Here is a 17624-nt window from a genome sequence, read left to right as displayed (position 1 = left end):
TCTATGGTGCCCCCATGTAGTTTAGGGAAGCTCGAACCCCTGTCCTCACATTTGGGAAAGTGTAAATGTTCTCTCATTTCCTGCCCCTCCTGCCAGTGGTGACAGCTTGAGGGGACTTCCTTACTGGCTTGCTTCCTGGCCACTCAACTGGGGTGTCCAGTCCTCTGGGGGCTGGCCAGATCTGTCAACCTCACTCCTCCACCCCCTCTCCTGTCCTTTCCATCTTGGTCTCCTCTCTCAGATTCTCCTCTATACCACCACCCCAAAAATGTATCTGATATTTTTTATTTTCCTTTTATTTACTTTGCCACGAGGGTTCTTGCTGGGACTCTGTGCTGGCACTATGAATCCACTGCTTCTAGTGGCCATCCATCCCCCCTCCCTTTTTAAATTTTATTTGGTAGGATAGAGAGAAATTGAAAGGGGAGGGGAAGACAGGCAGAGAGAAAGAGCTGCAGACCTGCTTCACCACTCATAAAGCATCCCGCCTGCTGGTGGGGAGCCAGGGTTTGATCCCGGTCCCTGCACATGGTCACTGGGTGCGCCACTGCCAGGCCCCTGCGTCTGGGATTTGAAAGCCCTCCTCCATGTTCACAGGTTAGACCACCCAGCCCAGACCCCACTCAGATGCCCAGCCCAGCTCTCCACCTGCTCCATACCATCCCTGGGCAAGGGGGGAGCAAAGGGGGACAGGAGACCAGCTCCCATGAAAGGGGTAAAGCAAAAGCAGTGAGGGAGGATGTCACACAACCATGTTCGGGGGGGGGGGTGCTCAACATCTTCTCCTATGGTCTCTTTCAATCCTCCCCTGAACTGGTCCAGCCAGCCAGCCAGCCAACCCTCCCCCCCAACCCAGCCCAACCACCGCCAGAAGCAGGGAGATACGGGTGACATTTCAAGGGCCTGTTCTTTGGTCTCACAGCGCAGGCTCTGCCTGTCCCTGGGCTCATTTCCTGTTAGACCTGGGTGGCCCCCAGTGTGAAGAGAACAGGAATTGACATATATACACACACACACATGCACACACACACACACAAACATACACACATACACACGGTGACCAGCAATGGCTAATGTCTAAGCATTCAATGCAACAGCGATGGTTCTAAGCTCCTTCCTTCTTCCCTTCCTTCCTTCCTTCCTTCTTCCCTCCCTTCCTTCCTTCCTTCCTTCCTTCCTTCCTTCCTTCCTCTCCCTCTCTTTCTCTCCTCATTCACCACAGCTTACACATGCTTGATTCTACCGCTCCTAAGCCAACTTTTCCATTTGAAGCAGAGAGAGACAATTGACACTTCCACTGTCTACAGAGCTATTCCTGGTGCTTGTCAGGCCCCCTGTGCTGTAGGTTCTCAGACCCTTGAGCATCCTAAGGCCGGTGCTTCCCCAGGGGAGGGTGGGTCTCTCTCTCCCATCCTTCTGAAGCCATTCCAATGAGCTTGAGTCTGTAACCCCCTCAGCAGGCCTCTGAGATGCTCAGATGATTCTCTGAAGCACTGCAGGTGGGGAAGCATAGAGGAAATGGTGGCCCCAGAATGGGGGTTGAGTGAGCCCAACCAGAGCCTACAGACAACCAGCTTCTGGGACCCTTAGCTAAAGGTGCTGGATGTGGCTGTTCTCTGTACTTTGAGATGGAAACAGAGACTCAGCAGTGGTGCCCTGTGTTGTCCATCACATTCTGTGTGCTGCAAGGGTTCAAACTCCAGTTCTTGTGCATGGAGCCTAGCTGTCTCCCATCTTGTCTTGAAATGTTTTTCAAGGACTGGGCTATGGCACACCTGGTTAAATGTACATGTTCCCATGTGCAAGGACCTGGGTTCAAACCTCTGGCTTAAAAGAGAAAAAAAATTTTTTTCATTTGTTTATGAGAAGGAAGATGCATTATGGGGGATTGAACTTGGAACCCCAGAACTTCATACTTGAAAGTCCAATGCCTTATCCACTATACTACCTCCCAGGTCTCCCATCTCTCACCTTTTTACCCCTTTACTAACACACACACACACACACACACACACACACACACACACACACACACACACACACACACACACACACCTTGTTCTCCAGGCTTCTGAAAGGGTGTGGGCTCTCTGAAATGGCTTTTGGAGTCAGGAGGGGAGGGTGAGCTGATAGCCAGGCAGGGATTGCTCCTCTTAAGTGAATTTTCCAGATAACCCTCTCTAAGTGCCCCAGGTACATACACGGTCCACTTTAGCCCTTGCTATCTCCCCTTAAAGAGCTCTGACTCTAGCCACAGAGTCCACCCAGACTTCCCCACCCTCAGCCAGGGCTGGGCCTCAGTTACTATACACGAGACTCCATGAGACTTCGCAGCACTTGCCAGCCTTTATATTTATTTACTTTAGGAAGAAGAAAAATTACTTTCCCCATGAAGTACAGTTGGGTAGTGTTGTGTGTGCTCCCACCATTGCAAGCCTGATGCCCCTCTGCCTGTTAAACTCCCCTCCCCCAGCAGCCACTGGCCTGTGTTTTGCTCCTGAGTCTGGCAACTGTGGGTAGGAAAAGAATCTTCTGGGCTGGGTGGTGGTGCACCCGGTTAAGCGCACATAGTACTAAGCACAAGAACCGCACAAGGATCTGAGATCCAGCCCCCAGCTCCTCACCATCGGGGGTGGGGGGGACACTTTACAAATGGTGAAGCAGGTCTGCAGGTGTCTTATCTTTCTCTCTCCCTTCCTATCTCCCCCTCCTCTCTTAATTTCTCTCTTTCCTCTCCAGTCAAGTGAAAAAAATTGCCTCCAGGAACACTGAATTCACAGTGCAGGCACCGAGCCCCAGTGACAACCCTGGAGGCACAAAGAAAAAAGAAAAGCAAACAGAATCCTGCACTACTTGTTTTATTTGTGGTTAGCTGACATGTCCACCAAGTCCCATCCATGCTGTGGCCTCTGGTTGGATTACCTTCCTCTTTGAGGTTGCACAATAGTCCCCTGAAGGCAAAGACCCCATTTTACTTTTCCCTCACCTCTTACTATTTGGGATGCCTTCAATCCTGGGCTAGTGGGTGACTAGCCCTTCTGTGAATATAGGAGTAAAATATATCTTTAGGATATAATTTTGGGGGGTATAGAAACCTGCCCCAGTAGTGAAAGTGCTGGATCAAGTGACCGTTAAAAAGTAGAAATGAATACACCTCGATCCCCCAGACCATATAAACAGGACAGCTGTTCTTCACATCCTTCCAACACTTTATCACTGGGGGACAGGGGGGCTGTCAGAACATCTACGACTTCTGCCACCCCGCTCCCCAGAAATAAGTATACCACTTTGGGTGAAGGAGTAATAGTTATACTGCTGGTCCCTGTTCGGGCACCAATATGCCAGGCTAGCTTCGCGGGTGGGAGACAGATGACCAGGGACTCATGGCTGAGCTGGGAACGCAGTTCAATGTTTATTGATGAGAAATGCAGTGCAATCTATCTAATCTCTCTTCATTAGAAAATCCTGTCCTTTATATCTCCTGAGGCGGAAGTGTCAGGTTGAAAGAGGATGTACGTAGGATAGGGGGTGGGGAGAAAGAAAAAGCTGGTGCAGAAGTTTCTAGTTTGCATCTAACCAGTGGGGATTAAACCAATGCCCTGTAGGCAGGGAGGTTCTCAGGTAAAGCAGTGATTATGTAAATAGACCATAGCATTAAGCAATGCAACAGAAGGGGTCTTAGAAACAGACCAACATATACAAAATGACTCTCTTGCCTGAGGCTCTGAGATCCCAGGTTCAATCCCCAGCACCACCATAAGCCAGAGCTGAGCAGTGCTCTGATCTCTCTGTTATTTTTCCCTCTCACATTAAAATAAAATAAAATACGTATTTTTCAAAAGCATACCCTGTCGTCCTGTGTATCATCATGAAGACTCAGTAGGTTCAAGACAGACTTTTTCTTTTCTTTCTTTTTTTTTTTTTTTTTACCAGAGCACTGCTCAGCTATGGCTTATGGTGGTGCAGGGGATTGAACCTAGGACTTTGGAGCTTCAGGCATGAAAAATCTCTTTGCATAACCATTGTGCTATCTACTCCCTCCCTCAAGGTAGATTTTCATGTCTCCCTTAATTTATAGCAGAATTTAGACAGGAGAGAGATCTCTTGCCAGAGGATGACTGTTATCTGAACAACCTATCTCCCCACAGGTCGTGCAGCTAGTCAGCTTTGGTCTGTGACTGGAATCCCTCCTCTCTGAAGCCTGACACCCCACACACACACTCCTCAAACTCCTGGGGAGCTCAAAAGCCTCCACTCTCCCACCAGCCCTTGCATTGCCCTCGTGAAATGTTAGTCACATTTTCGGCTTACCTATAGTCTTTGTAGTTAAATTTCATTGTTTCCTATTAGTCCATCCAAAGGCCAGGGCTGGGGAGACAGCATAATGGTTACTATGCAAAACTCTTTTCATCCCTTGAGATTCTGAGGTTTCAGGTTCAATCCCCAGCACCACCACCAGCCAGAGCTGAGCTATGCTCTGGTCTCCCTGTCTCTCTCTATATCCTCTCTGCATGTCTCTATTAAAAATATTTTACGTAGCGCGAAGCACAAGGACCAGCTTAAGGATTCTGTTTCAAACCCCCGGCTCCCCACCTGTAGGAGAATTGCTTCACAAGCAGTGAAGCAGGTCTGCCGGTGTCTGTCTTTCTCTCCCCTGTCTCCCCCTCCTCTCTCTGTCCTATCCAACAACAATAATGACTACAACAATAAAAATAAAAGAGGGGGCAACAAAAGGGGATAAATAAATTTTAAAAAATCTTTAAAAATAAATAAAAATAAAATTTTTTATATCTTATTTATTCCCTTTTGTTGTCCTTATTTTTTTATTGTTGTTATTATTGTTGTTATTGATGTCATCATTGTTGGATAGGACAGAGAGAAATGGAGAGAGGAGGGGAAGACAGAGAGGGAGAGGGAATGATAGACACCTGCAGACCTGCTTTCACCGCCTGTGAAGTGACTCCCCAGCAGGTGGGGAGCTGGGGGCTTGAACCAGGATCCTTATGCCGGTCCTTGCACTTCACGCCACGTGCGCTTAACCTGCTGTGCTACCGCCCGACTCCCAATAGAAATATTTTTGAGGGGCCAGGTGGTGGCGCACCTGGTTGACTGCACATTTTACAATGTTCAAGGACCCGGGTTCAAACCCCCAGTCCCCACCTGCAGGGGGAAAGCTTCACAAATGTGAAGCAGGGCTGCAGGTGTTTCTCTGTCTCCCTCTCTTATCTCTCCCTCCCCTCTTGATGTCTGGTTGTCTCTATCCGATAAATAAATAAAGATAAATAAAGCAGGGAGCCAGGCAGTGGCGCAGTGGGATAAGTGCACATGGTGCTAAGCGCAAGGATTGACTAAGGATCTCGGTTCAAACCCTAGGCTCCCCACCTGCAGGGAGTTCGCTTCACAGGCTTCCTCTCCCTGTCTCTGTCTTCCCTTCCTCTCTCGATGATTTCTCTCTGTCCTATCTATCCAACAACTACTACAGCAATAACAACAACGACGATAAACAAGGACAACAAAAGGGGAAAAAATTTAAAAAGGAAATACAAAAAAAAAAGATAAATAAAGCAGACCCCTGCATCCCCCGTCACTGCTGCTTGCTTGCTTGTGTGGCCCTCTGAGAGTCGTGATGCTCATGGCTGTGAGGAACTGGCTCTGTGGCTAGGAGCTGCAGTTTTCCCATGATGGGTGAGGTCACAGCCTCCTTCCACCGACTCACTGGCCACTTGTAAACAGCTTCCTTTTGTGAAGGGCTCCAGGGCCACCACAGTGTTCAGGGTCAGCGGTGGTTGGCAAGGCCCAGGCTCTGGAAGAGTCCTGTGCCCTCCTGCCTCCCCAGATGCATTCCCCCCACCCCCACTCAGAAGAGCCCAAGCTCACGCCCTGGTGACTGTTCACCCACCGTCCAGTGGCGGAGCTCCAAGGAGCCGGCTGCAAGCTTCTGCTCTGCACATTGGCCTGGCTGGGCCTCTGCCACACCCACTGCTGGCCCCCACAAGCCTCCCTTGGCACCAGGACCAGAAGTTGGCAGCTCCGGTGGGGGGTGGGGATGGAGGCCAACAGGAGACTGTGTGGCAGCTCAGGGCAGCTTGGAGCCCATGGGAATGGACAGGGACAGGGTTCCCCTCACAAACGCTGTAGCTGCCCACCCCCACCCCCACTTTGGCTCCAGATGCCCCCTCTGGCTGCCTGAACGCAACAAACAGCCTGGCAGTGGCCCTGTGGCAGCTCAGGAATGTCAAGTGGTGCCTCTCCCTTTCCCAGGCAGTCTGGGAAGCCTTGCTGCCTGGCCAGGGGGTTGGGGACACTGGCATCCCGAGTCCCTCCTCCTCCTCCCAAGCCTCTGACCTCTGGAGCACTGTAGGGCCCATGGGGTAGAAGGGGGTGAAGTGGCTTGGCCTCGATCCCTGCCCCTCCTAGAGGAGGGTAGAACTCACCCCCATACCTGCCTTACACACCTAGCTAGGGACCTGGACAGGGTAGGACCCCCTGGTCTGTCAACTCTGACCCCTGGGGTCTGCTCAAAGGGGGGCCCAGGGCCCTGCTGACACCTTCCCCCCCAGAACCCAGAAGGACTGGATCCAGGTCCAGTTAGGAGGTTCATTTGCTCTAAAAGACTGTCCCCTCCACCCTGCACCCTTATGTGAACATGGTGGTGATAGTCACCTCTCACCCTAACCACACACTGTGCTCCTGTCCCCTCCCCACCCCCACACACAAGAGGTGGGCCTTCCAGGACATCTGGGGGCCCAGAGCTCAGGTGCTGTGGTGCCCATTATTCCAAAGACTGAAGGCAGCCCTCCTGGGACTGAGGAAAATCTGGGGGGGGGGGTGAGGGTCTCAGTCCCCTCCTTTTTGGGGGGTTGTGGATTTTTTTATTAATGAGATATAGACGCAGCTGGGCACTAGTGCACCCAGTTAAGCACACGTTACAAAGGACAAGATCCTGGGTTTAAGCCCCCAGTCCCCACCTGTAGGCGGAAAGCCTCGTGAGAGGTGAAGCACGGCTGCAGGTGTCTTGTCTCCCTCTCTCTCAGCGTTCCCTCGTGACTTCTCTATCTCTGTCGGATAAGTTCTAATACATTTAAAGATAAAGAAGGAAGAAGAACCAAAGCGTTACTCTGGTAGATGCAATACCAGGGGTTGAACTCAGGATCTCAGGCTTATAAGCTCAATGCACCAACCACTGTGGCACCTTGGCAGGAAGTGAGGAATCCACCTTACTTCAGACACTTAGCGGGACCCAGATAGAGCCTGAGCATAGCAAAGACATATACTGGGTCCGGCTCTCAGCAAGTCCTCCTCAAATGAGCACACCAGCACCCCATAGAAAAAGGGGCAGCAGCACACTGGGTTAAGTGCACACAGTACCAAGCACAAGAACCCACAAGGATCCTGGTTTCAGCCCTGGCTCCCCACCGGTAGGGGGTTCACTTCATAAGTTGTGAAGCAGGTCTGCAGGTGTCTGCAGGTGCCCCCCCCCTCTATCTTCCCCTGCTCTCTCAATTTCTCTCTGTCCTATCCCATTAAAAAAAAAAAAATGGGAAAAGTGGCCTACAGGAACAGTGGATTAGTAGTGCCAGCCCTGAGCTCCAGAGCCCCAGAGATAACCCTGGAGAAAAAAAAAAAAAAAAGAAAGAAAAAAGAAAGATAAAAAATTTGTGGCAGGGGCATTCTCTGTCCCAAAGCTAACATGCAGGACTCCCAAGGGGTTGGGAGGAGGGTGGGTGTCCCCTCCCCACACACCCAGTCTGTCTGCACAAGCCCTGGGGCGATTCTGAAGCTGCTGCAGGCCCAGCGGGTAACCTTGGCCTGGTTTCCTGCCCCGCAGGGTCTGAAGGTGTCTTTATCTCTAAGAAAAAAAATACAAAGTCATTGCAGGAGCAGCCCCCACTCTTAGAACGACTGGTTTATTCCAGGAAACTGGTTATGTGTGTCTGCTATCACAACCAAGGCCCCCCTCCCCCTCCCTCCCCTCCCCAGGCCTGGCACCCCGGGAATGCCAGTGCCTGCACCCCTCACTGTCAGCGGCACCCCCACCCTTGTCTCCCCAGTGGTAGACAGACAGCTCGCGTGGACGAGGACCCGTCCCCCGACGGCGTGGAGGGCCCCCTGGGGGTCCAGGACGCGCCCCAGGTGGAGGCCCAGCCAGGACCTGTCCCTCGCTGGCGCGCATCCCCGGTCGCCCCCGCAGCTGGAGGAGGGGGGCGTGGACCGAGCCGAGGGTCAGAACCTCTCCCGGGGCGTGGCGGGGGCGTGGCCATCACACCCCGCCCCGGGCGCGGCACAGCCAATGGGCGCGGGCGGCGCGGGGAGCCGGCAAGCAGGCGGGTATAAAGGGGCAAAGTTGCTGCGCGGAGCCCGCAGCGCAGGCTCGTACTGCGGCCGCGCGCGGGGCGGGGCCACGGGGAAGCCCCCGGGAAGCTCCAGGCCCCGGGCGGGCGCAGCGGGGCGCAGCCATGGGCGGTGTTAGGGCGCCGCTGCCCACCCTCCGCTGGGAGCAGATCCGCGCGCACGACCTGCCGGGCGACAAGTGGCTGGTCATCGAGCGCCGCGTCTACGATATCAGCCGCTGGGCGCAGCGCCACCCGGGGGGCAGCCGCCTTATCGGCCACCACGGCGCCGAGGACGCCACGGTGAGGCCCGGCCGCGGGCGGGGGGCTCCCGGGCGCCGGCGCCACCTGCCGGGGAGGGGGCGTCGCTCACCTTTGACCTCCCGGATACCCCGCACCCCCAAGGACCATCGATGTGGGGACCCATGCACGTTGGATCTTGCACCGGGCTGCGTGGAGGCTGGGGGGTGATTTGGGGAATGAGGCTCAGAAGTGGGGTGCCCTCTCCCTGCCCTTCGGAGGAGCCTCCCCTCAGTACTGGTCCCCCACCCCAATTCCTGGTTGCTGGAGCTGGATGCTTGGCCAGGGCGGGTCCCCTGGGCATGTGTCACCAGAAGCCGTGTGTGTGTGTGTGTGTGTGTGTGTGTGTGTGTGTGTGTGTGTGTGTAGGGGGTGCTGGGCAGCAAAGTTCGGGGGGCAGAGTGCTGTGGCTTTCCCACGAGCCATGGAGAACAGGGCTCTGTAAGAGGGGGCGGTGAGTCACCCCTGGGGTGGGCAGTTAGGCTGGGTGGGCCCCCCAAGGGAAGCTGTCACTCCAGGCACAGGCTGGCCCCCAGGGGACCCCAGCTTCCCCTTCCCAGCCCCATGTCTAGACATGTCTGCCCCAGAGGGAGGTGGCCAGGCCCTCTGGGACCGTCCAGCTGGCCTTGGCCTCCCCCGGGGACACTGAGATCAGGGCACCCGGCCCTGGCCTTGGCCATCCTCAGCTCTAGGCTGGCCACACTAGGTACTGGGAATCTTCTGGATTCCAGGCACTGGCCCTGGCTGGAGGGACTCTGGGTAGCAGGAGAGGCCATGCCCTGCCCTTGGCATGTCCAGCTGCCTGGGCTGCCCGCCCACTGCCTTTTCACATGGTTGGGCAGTCTTCCCAGGACTCTTACGGGGAAAGGTCCCTTCTTCTGCTCCCAGGAAGCTGAGCAGTTAGGGTCAGAAGTCTTCTGACATTTTAGAAACTCACAGAAAGCCTGGCCCACCCACCAGTGGCCAGGGGGCAGGTGGTGACCACTGGGTGTGTAACATCTTTAGGGCCTGGATGTGGGCATACGGGTGTGGCTGTGTGTGTATGGCTGCAGGCCCACCTTCAAGGGGCCCCTGGGTATCTGCTCTGGTCTCTTCCCACCTCTGGCCTGTGGGGACAGGTAACAAAGTGTCTAGAGACTCATCGCTCTTTCCTTTTTGTGCCCAGGCTGAGCAGGGGGAGCATCCACGTGGGAACCCATCTTTCATTTCTCTCCTTTTATTGCTACCAGGGTTATTGCTGGGGCTTGGTGCCAGCACTATGAATCTACCACTCCCGGCAGCCACCCCCCCCCACCTCTTTCTATTATACCTGGTAAGACAGAGAAAAATTAAGAGGAGGAGAGGGTAAGGTAGGGAGAAAGAAAGAGAGACACTTTCAGGCCTGCTTCACCGCTTATAAATCACCCCCCCGCAGGTGGAGAGTGGGGGCTCGAACCCAGGTCCTTGTGCATGATAGCTGGGTGTGCCACTACCCTCTCTGTGCCACCTCTCCACAAGGAGACCCCCATCTGAGTTTCCCTCACCCTGTCTCACTCACTCTGCCCTCCGGGGTCTGGATCCAGGCTGTGAGTGACCTTGAACCAGGCCAGGGGTGGCCACCATCCAACTGTTTAGGTCTATGACCCTGGGCCACTGGGTGGGGATTCCTGCTGTGAAAGTGCAAACTGTGGAGTGCTGGTGAGCTGGCCGGCTTCTGTGGCAAGAACTGCCCAGGGCCATCTCTCAGCAGTTGCCTGAAAGAGCCCTGAGAGTAAGGGGTGTCTGGGTGGGGTGCCCCAGGCTCTCTCATCAGTGGCCCCACTGGGCATGGGGGAATGGACAGGTGGGGACAGGGCAGTCCCATGCCCTGGCTGTGTTCCCAGTACCACCTCTCACAGCCCTGGCCACCCAGCAGCTGTCCTCATGTCCAGGCAGCAGAAGCCTTCCTGCCAGGAAATTCCCAGAGTTCCTGTTCCGTGAAGTCAGCTCCCGGGCTCCTGGACCACAGGAGCTGGGTACCTTGGGGACTTATGCTTGGGCCTGGGGCCAGGTCTGTCTGGGAGTCACAGGCAGCCTGAGCTGAGTGGAGCCAGCCAGGGAGGGGCAGCACCCAGCCACTGCTGGGCAGCAGGGCACTCTGGGGGTGGTGGGTGGGGCTGAAAGCCTGTTCTGTGCTGGGCTGGGACTTGTGCTGGGCTGGGACTTGCGCTGGGTCTGCAGACATTCTCCGTGATCTGCTGTCCCCCCTCTTCAGAGTGGGAAAAGTGGGGAAGTTTCAGAGAGGTTCGCGGCTGACTTAGAGTCAAGAGATAGGCCTGAGATTCAAATCCACAGCCCCGTGAGGCTCTGTTACTTAGCTCCTTATTCGTTCACTCACTCATTCATTCTTTAAGGATTCCCTCACCTAATTCAAAGACTGTTCCCTCCCTGATCTAGAACATTCTCCATCTTTGGGGAATAGTCCTTTTCTCTGTGCCAGCCTCTGCTGTCACCTCCAAAGACAGGGCTGGACAAAGGCAGGGGTCAGCTCAACCAAAGGCTTGGAGCTAAGTCCCTGCTGGGAGCCACCTAATAGTCAGATGGACTGGGAACTGGGCAGGGCAGCTCTGGGGGGGGGGTGTTGTTGTTGTTTTGTTTTATTCTTTTCTTTCTTACCAGAGCATTGCTCTTAAGGCTTCAAGTCATTTGCATAATCATTGTGCTATCTCCTGAGCCCTAGACAGTCTTATTTTTTCCCCTTCTTTTTCTCCTCTTTCCTTTCCTCTCTCCCTCTCTCTCTCTCTTTCTCAGTAGGAGAGAGAACCAGAGCACCACTCTGTAGTACATATGTTGCTGGGGATCAAACTTGGAACCTCGTGTTTGAGACTGGACAGACACCGTAACAAAAGACTTATCATGCCTGAGTCTCTGAGGTCCCAGGTTCAGTCCCCAGCACCATGAGCCAGAGCTGAGCAGTACTCTGGTATCAATCTCTCTCTCTTCCTCTCTCCCTCTCTCTGTGTCTCTCTCATTGAAATAAAATATTTAAAAATTGTCTGCACCCTCGGAGGCCTTGGGACTGGATGGAAGGGGTCCTGGAGAGACCCAGGTGATGTTGTTATGTGTGTAGTGCAAACACCGCCGAGACTCTAACTCAGTTTCCCCATCTGCTAAATGGAGACATTGCTGTTGCTCACTAGACAGAAAGGGTGTCTGAGAGCCGGGCCTGAGTCTCTCCAGTCCCACCTGGGAAAGAAAGGGAAGAGAACCCCTGGGGTTCCCTGAGACATCTCTCCCTGACTCTCACTGAAGGCTATAAGGATGGCCTCAGTAGTCCTACCCCCTCCTTGGTCTAGAACATTCCAGTCTTTGGAGGAATTGGCTTGAAAACAAGCTTGCCCCAACCCAGTCCTCCCTGGGGTTCTGTGAGGCCCTAGGAACAGCCCTGCTGCTCCTTACTGACCAGGGAGAAAGGGGAAGGGGGTGTGGTCCTGCCTGCAGTTCAGGCTCCATACTGGCAGGCTGACCTCAGACCACCCCAATCCCCCACCAACTAGCTTGTAGAAGGGGGGGCAGGCACAGAGTGGAAGCCACTCTGGAGTTTCCAGGGCTGAGAGGCAGCTGCCCTGCTCTGCAGGCTCATCTGGGTAGGAGACCTTAGGGTCTGAAGTGTTGGAGTGGAGAGCTGAGAGCTCTCATGCACACTCTCACTGTTCCTGGTCTGCTTTTCATTCAGGGAGGGAGAAAAGGAGGGAGGGAGGGAGGAGAAGAGACAGACAGAGAGAGAGAGAGAGAGACACCAAAGCATCAGGGCTTCCTCTGATACCATAGGACCTCCCCTTTGGTGCTTGGGCTTGAACTTGAACCCTATCCACACATGGCAAGGTGGATGCCCCACTGGGTGAACTCTCCAAAATAAATTTTTTCAGATTTTTTTTTCTGACCTTTCAGCTTAGCTGGAACCCCTCCCATATCAGTCCTGTGCACTGCTATTGTTGCTGCCTTCCTGTCTTACCCAGTTGTACATCCCTGCCCTGAGCCCCAGCTCCGTGCCAGGCTTGAAGGCACTGTGAGCAGGACCTGCTGGCACTTAGGGCTTCACCCAATGAGCCAGGGAGGGGCCTCCAGTGCCACCTTTCTGGAGTGGCAAGGGTTTGCACAGATACTGCCCTACCCACCCAGCTGGAGCTCCTGATAGAACCCAAGCGCTTACTCCGGGCCCAGCTCTGCCTCCTCCCAAGGAACTGGACTCCTGCCTAGCCCCCAGCTGTCAGCTCAAGGTCATGGCCCCCAGCCACAGGACAGAGGAAGGGCCAGAGCACACTGTATGCATGCACCCTCACCCTGGAGTGCGTGCTATGCACCTGGGGTGTGTGTGTGTGTGTGTGTGTGTGTGTGTGTACGTGCACACATTCTCACTTTTCCTGCCGAGATGGAGGCATGTGTGTCCATGTATGTAAATGAGTGTGTCCAGTGCTCTAGGAGCTGGTGCAGGAGTTCAAAGGGAGCCAGAGGGAATCTAAGTCATTTCCTACTCATCTTGGGAATGGAAGTAGCTCTGACACACTGTCCTGGCAGGGTCCAGAATGGAGTCATCACAGGTTACATGCTAGTGACTCTAGCCCCTAGACTAGAGTGACCTAGAGTGGGCATGGGAGCTGGGGAGCTGGGGTTTGGCAGGTGAGTTTTAACTGGTGATGAGATGTCCTGGAGGTGGGCACCATGATAGGGGCACCAGAGAAAGCTCCACAGGTGGGGCAGTGCTGCTTTGGCATCAGGCCTTAGCTCTGCTTTTCCCTAAATATGATTTATTTCCATAAATATGATTTATTGGCTTATGGTGGTGCGGGGGATTGAACCTGCAACTTTGGAGACTCAGGCATGAGAATCTATTTGTATAACCATTATGCTGTCTACCCCCCCCCCCCCGCCCCTCTTTCTCTCTCTCTCTTTTTTTTTTTTTTGCCTCTGGGGTTATTGCCGGGGCTCGGTGCCTGCACCAAGAATTCACTACTCCTGGAGGCCATTTTTTCCGCTTTTGTTGTCCTTGTTGTTTTATCATTGTTGTGGTTATTGTTGTTGCTGTCATTGGATAGGACAGAGAGAAATGGAGAGAGGAGGGGAAGACAGAGAGGGGGAGAGAAAGACAGACACCTGCAGACCTGCTTCACCGCCTGTGAAGCGACTCCCCTGCAGGTGGGGAGCTGGGGCTTGAACTGGGATCCTTAAGCCAGTTCCTGCACTTTGCGCCATGTGCACTTAACCCGCTGCACTACCGCCCAACTCCCCTTTTTTGTTTTTAACAGACTAAGGTTAGTGGATGTTCAACAGTTGGACGCCACACATGCATACCCAAGACCCCACAGCTCCTGGGCTTCGTCCCCAGTACCATTTCGTGTCAAGGATGAGAAGTGGTTTGATCTTTCTTTCTCAATCTCTCAAAAATTTGTTGTTTGTTTGTTGGACTGGGGAAGCTGCTCTGGTGATGTACACAAGGTCCTCCATCCTTTCTCCAGCACCATGTTAAAAAAAATAATTGGGGGAGTTGGGCGGTAGCACAGCGGGTTAAGCGCAGGTGGCGCAAAGCACAAGGATCCCAGTTCAAGCCCCCAGCTCCCCACCTGCAGGGGAGTCACTTCACAAGTGGTGAAGCAGGTCTGCAGGTGTCTTATCTTTCTCTCCCCTTGTCTTCCCCTCCTCTCTCCTTTTCTCTCTGTCCTATCCAACAACAACGACATCAACAATAATAATAACTACAACAACAAGGGCAACAAAAGGGAATAAATATTAAAAATAATAATAATAATAATTGGGGCTGGGGAGACAGCATAATGGTGGTGCAAATGGCTTTCATGCCTGAGGCTTTGAGGTCCCAGGTTCAATCCCCAATACCACCACAAGCCAGAGTTGAACAGTGCTTTGGTATAAGTAAGTAAATAAATAAATAAAGTAAAATAAACAGGGATCTTGGTAACATGTGTGCCACCACCCTGGAGAGCATTTCCACAGCCCCCTCCCTGGTCTGAAGGCCAGGGAGAAGCCCTGAGTCAGCCCTCCTCAGGGCTTAGAATATTCTAGAAGCAACCCAGTTACAGCGCCCAGGGCTCCAGGCCCTACAAGGGGTCAGGCGACAGAAAAGTAGTTCCCTGGGATGGACCCTGAAGGTGGCTATCTAAATGGGAGGCAGAGGGGGATACGGGACACCATTCCCCCCCCAAAAGAAAGTGGGGTGTCTGAACCTGAGCCTGACATTGGAAGTACTTCAGAAGCCGGGAGGCTCACCAGGAAGAGGGACAGGAAGTCCCTGATGGGCATCAGATTTCTTCAAAGGTGTTTCTGCCAAGCACCCCTACTTCCTCAGTGCTTCTAGTTCCCAGGACAGGAAGAGCCTCTGAAAACACAGGGTGAGAACCAGCCCTGGAGGCAGTGCAGGGAATGAGGCTTTGGACTCTCAAGCGAGAGACAGCATGCACTGGAGTGGTGCTCTGCTTCTCTCGCTCCCTTTCTCTTATTTATATTGGGGAGAGATGGAGAGAAAAACAGAATGAAAGAGAGAGAGATCTGCAGCACTGTTTATCACTTGTGATGCTTCCCCCTGCAGGTGGGAACTGGGGTGCTTAAGCCTGGGTCTTTGCTCACTGTGATGTGTGTACTCAAACAGCTGTGCCACCACTGGACCGGGGCCCCGCAATCTTTCTCAGTAACTAACAATAATAATAATTTTTAAAACTCAGTTGAAAACTGTAAACACTCATCAGAAACACCAGGACTAGATTAGGTGGGGCCAGGTGGTGGAGCACCTAGTTGAAAGCACACGTTACCGTGTATGAAGACCCAGGTTCAAGTCCCCTCTCCTCCCATCTGCAGGGGAGAAGCTTCAGAAGTGGTGAAGCAGTGCTACACGTGTCTCCCTCTCTCCTTTCTATTTCTGTCTTCCCTCTTGATCTCTCTCTGTCTCTATCAAATCAATTAAATTAAATAATTCAAATTTTTTTAAATGTAGGAAGAGGGGCCAGGCTGGTGTGCTTAACCAGGTGGTGTATCTGGTTAAGTGCAGGTACTTCAGTGCACAAGGACCCGAGTTCAAACCTTTATTCCCCCCCAAACCCCCACCCCCATAGGGGGAAAGCTTCATGAATGGGTGAAGCAGGGTTGCCAAGTGTCTCTCTGTATCTTTCCCTCGCCCTTCTCAATTTCTTTCTGTCTCTATCCAATAATAAATAAATAAATAAGTTTAAAAAGTAAAACAAAGAAAATTTATTTTTTAAACTTATTTATTAATGAGAGAGGTGTGAGGAGAGAGAGACAGAGAGAACCAGAGCATCATCTTGGCACATCAGGACCTCACACTTGAGGATCTTAACACTTTATCCACTGCACCACCTCCCAGGCCACAGGAATGAGAGTGTAAGGCAGCTGTTTCTGGAAACTCAGACTGCTGGACACCCACATGGGTTTGGAGAAAGGTCCCCTGTGCTGGATAAAGGGGCTGGGGATGGGGGTGTCATCTGGGGAGGACAAGGATGGCTCAGAGACAAGACTGACCCAGTGTGTCTTGTTGCTGTGACAGCTGATTCTCCATCTGTCTGTCCACTCTCCTATCCACAGTCTGCCCGTTTTGATTTTGTGTGCTGTTCCACTGTCTGTCTGTCCCCCTGACTGTCTGCTCCCCCGCAGGATGCCTTCCACGCCTTCCACCAGGACCTCAGTTATGTTCGCAAGTTCCTGTACCCCTTGCTGATTGGGGAGCTGGCCCCCGAGGAGCCCAGTCAAGATGCGGCCCAGAACGTGAGTCTCTTCCAGCTGGCTTGTGTGTGTGTGTGGGGGGGGCGGGGGGGGGGGAGCTGCAGGGACGAAGCTTTTTCCCAAAGGTGCCCCAGGCTACCACCCTTCCCACCTGTGCGAGCAGCCATGGCTGGAACCCAGGACCCCGGCTCCACCTGCCCCAGCTCTTTCACAGCCGCCCCAGAAAACCCCTTTCCTTGCTCTGGGCTGGTGGCCCCACAAGCAGAGAGGGTGGTTATTACTCTTTTATCTTTAAATATTTTCTTTATTCATTATTATGTATTGAATAGAAACCGAAATTAAGAGGGAGGTGGGGGAAAGAGACACATGCAGCTCTGCGTCTCCACTTGCAAAACTTCCCCTCTGCGGGTGTAGACGGGGCTTCAGCCCATGTCTTAGTAACATGTGAACTCAACTATTTTGTTGTTTATTATTGCCACCGGTTTATTGCTGAGGATTGGTGCCAGTACAACTAAACCACTGCTCCCGAGGGCCATTTTTTTTGTTCTTTTTCTTTGTATTAGATAAGCTAGAAATTGAGAGGGGAGGGGGGAGACAGAGAGGGAGAAAGAAAGAGAGACACCTGTAGACCTGCTTCACCGTTCGGGAAGCTTTGCTCCTGCAGGTGGTGGTGGGGGCTTCAACCCAAGTCTGGATGTGACCTCAATTGGCCCCAGTAGTGGAGGGTTTGAGGAGCAGAGATCTGAGGGGTTTCCAGCTCTGTCATGTGCGGGGGGGGGGGGGGGGGGGGGACGGGTAGGCAGGCTTTGCCACCTGCCAGTGCCCAGCTCACCAAAACATCAAAATTGGTTACTCTTGTCCCTCTGCCCTCTTTAGCCACATTCCTTGAACCTGGGCCCCTCCGGGGGTTGGCTACCAGAGCTGATACCCCCACACACACCTCCCACAGGTCCAGCTGATGGAGGACTTCCGAGCCCTGCGCCGGGCGGCTGAGGACATGAAGCTGTTTGAGGCCAGGCCCACCTTCTTCGTGCTCCTGCTGGGCCACATCCTGGTCATGGAGGCGCTCGCCTGGCTCCTCATCTACCTCTTCGGCCCCGGCTGGGTGCCCAGCACCCTTGCTGCCCTCATCCTGGCCATCTCCCAGGTGACCCAGCACTGTCCCTCAGCCCCCTAGACAGCACCACTCATAGAGCCTGGGATGCTCTGGCAGATTTGCTGAATGAGTGACTGACTGACTGACTGACTGACTGACTGACTGAAGACTATTCAGAGGTCTCATAAAGAAAG

The 17624-nt window shown here is 53.5% G+C and overlaps 1 protein-coding gene across 1 annotated transcript; it reads left to right on the top strand.

Annotated features, from left to right (window-relative positions):
• Positions 1-8352: 8352 nt before the first annotated feature.
• On the top strand, positions 8353-17526 carry LOC132536506 (fatty acid desaturase 3-like). Its single transcript, XM_060184484.1, has 3 exons — positions 8353-8633; positions 16266-16376; positions 17284-17526. The coding sequence occupies exons 1-3, from the start codon at positions 8457-8459 to the stop codon at positions 17509-17511; spliced, it is 516 nt and encodes a 171-aa protein (XP_060040467.1). The 5' UTR covers positions 8353-8456; the 3' UTR covers positions 17512-17526.
• Positions 17527-17624: the final 98 nt, after the last annotated feature.

The sequence above is a fragment of the Erinaceus europaeus genome, unplaced genomic scaffold, assembly GCF_950295315.1.
Source record: "Erinaceus europaeus unplaced genomic scaffold, mEriEur2.1 scaffold_265, whole genome shotgun sequence".
In the NCBI taxonomy this organism is placed as follows: Eukaryota; Metazoa; Chordata; class Mammalia; order Eulipotyphla; family Erinaceidae; genus Erinaceus; species Erinaceus europaeus.
The sequence above is the reverse complement of the archived record's forward strand: the minus strand, read 5'-3'. Positions and strand labels throughout refer to the sequence as shown.

Coding starts and splice junctions, on each gene's coding strand:
- LOC132536506 (XM_060184484.1), top strand. CDS start 8,457: ATGGGCGGTGTTAGGGCGCCGCTGCCCACCCTCCGCTGGGAGCAGATC. Junction 8,634..16,265: donor ACGGCGCCGAGGACGCCACG/GTGAGGCCCGGC, acceptor GCTCCCCCGCAG/GATGCCTTCCACGCCTTCCA. Junction 16,377..17,283: donor GTCAAGATGCGGCCCAGAAC/GTGAGTCTCTTC, acceptor CACCTCCCACAG/GTCCAGCTGATGGAGGACTT.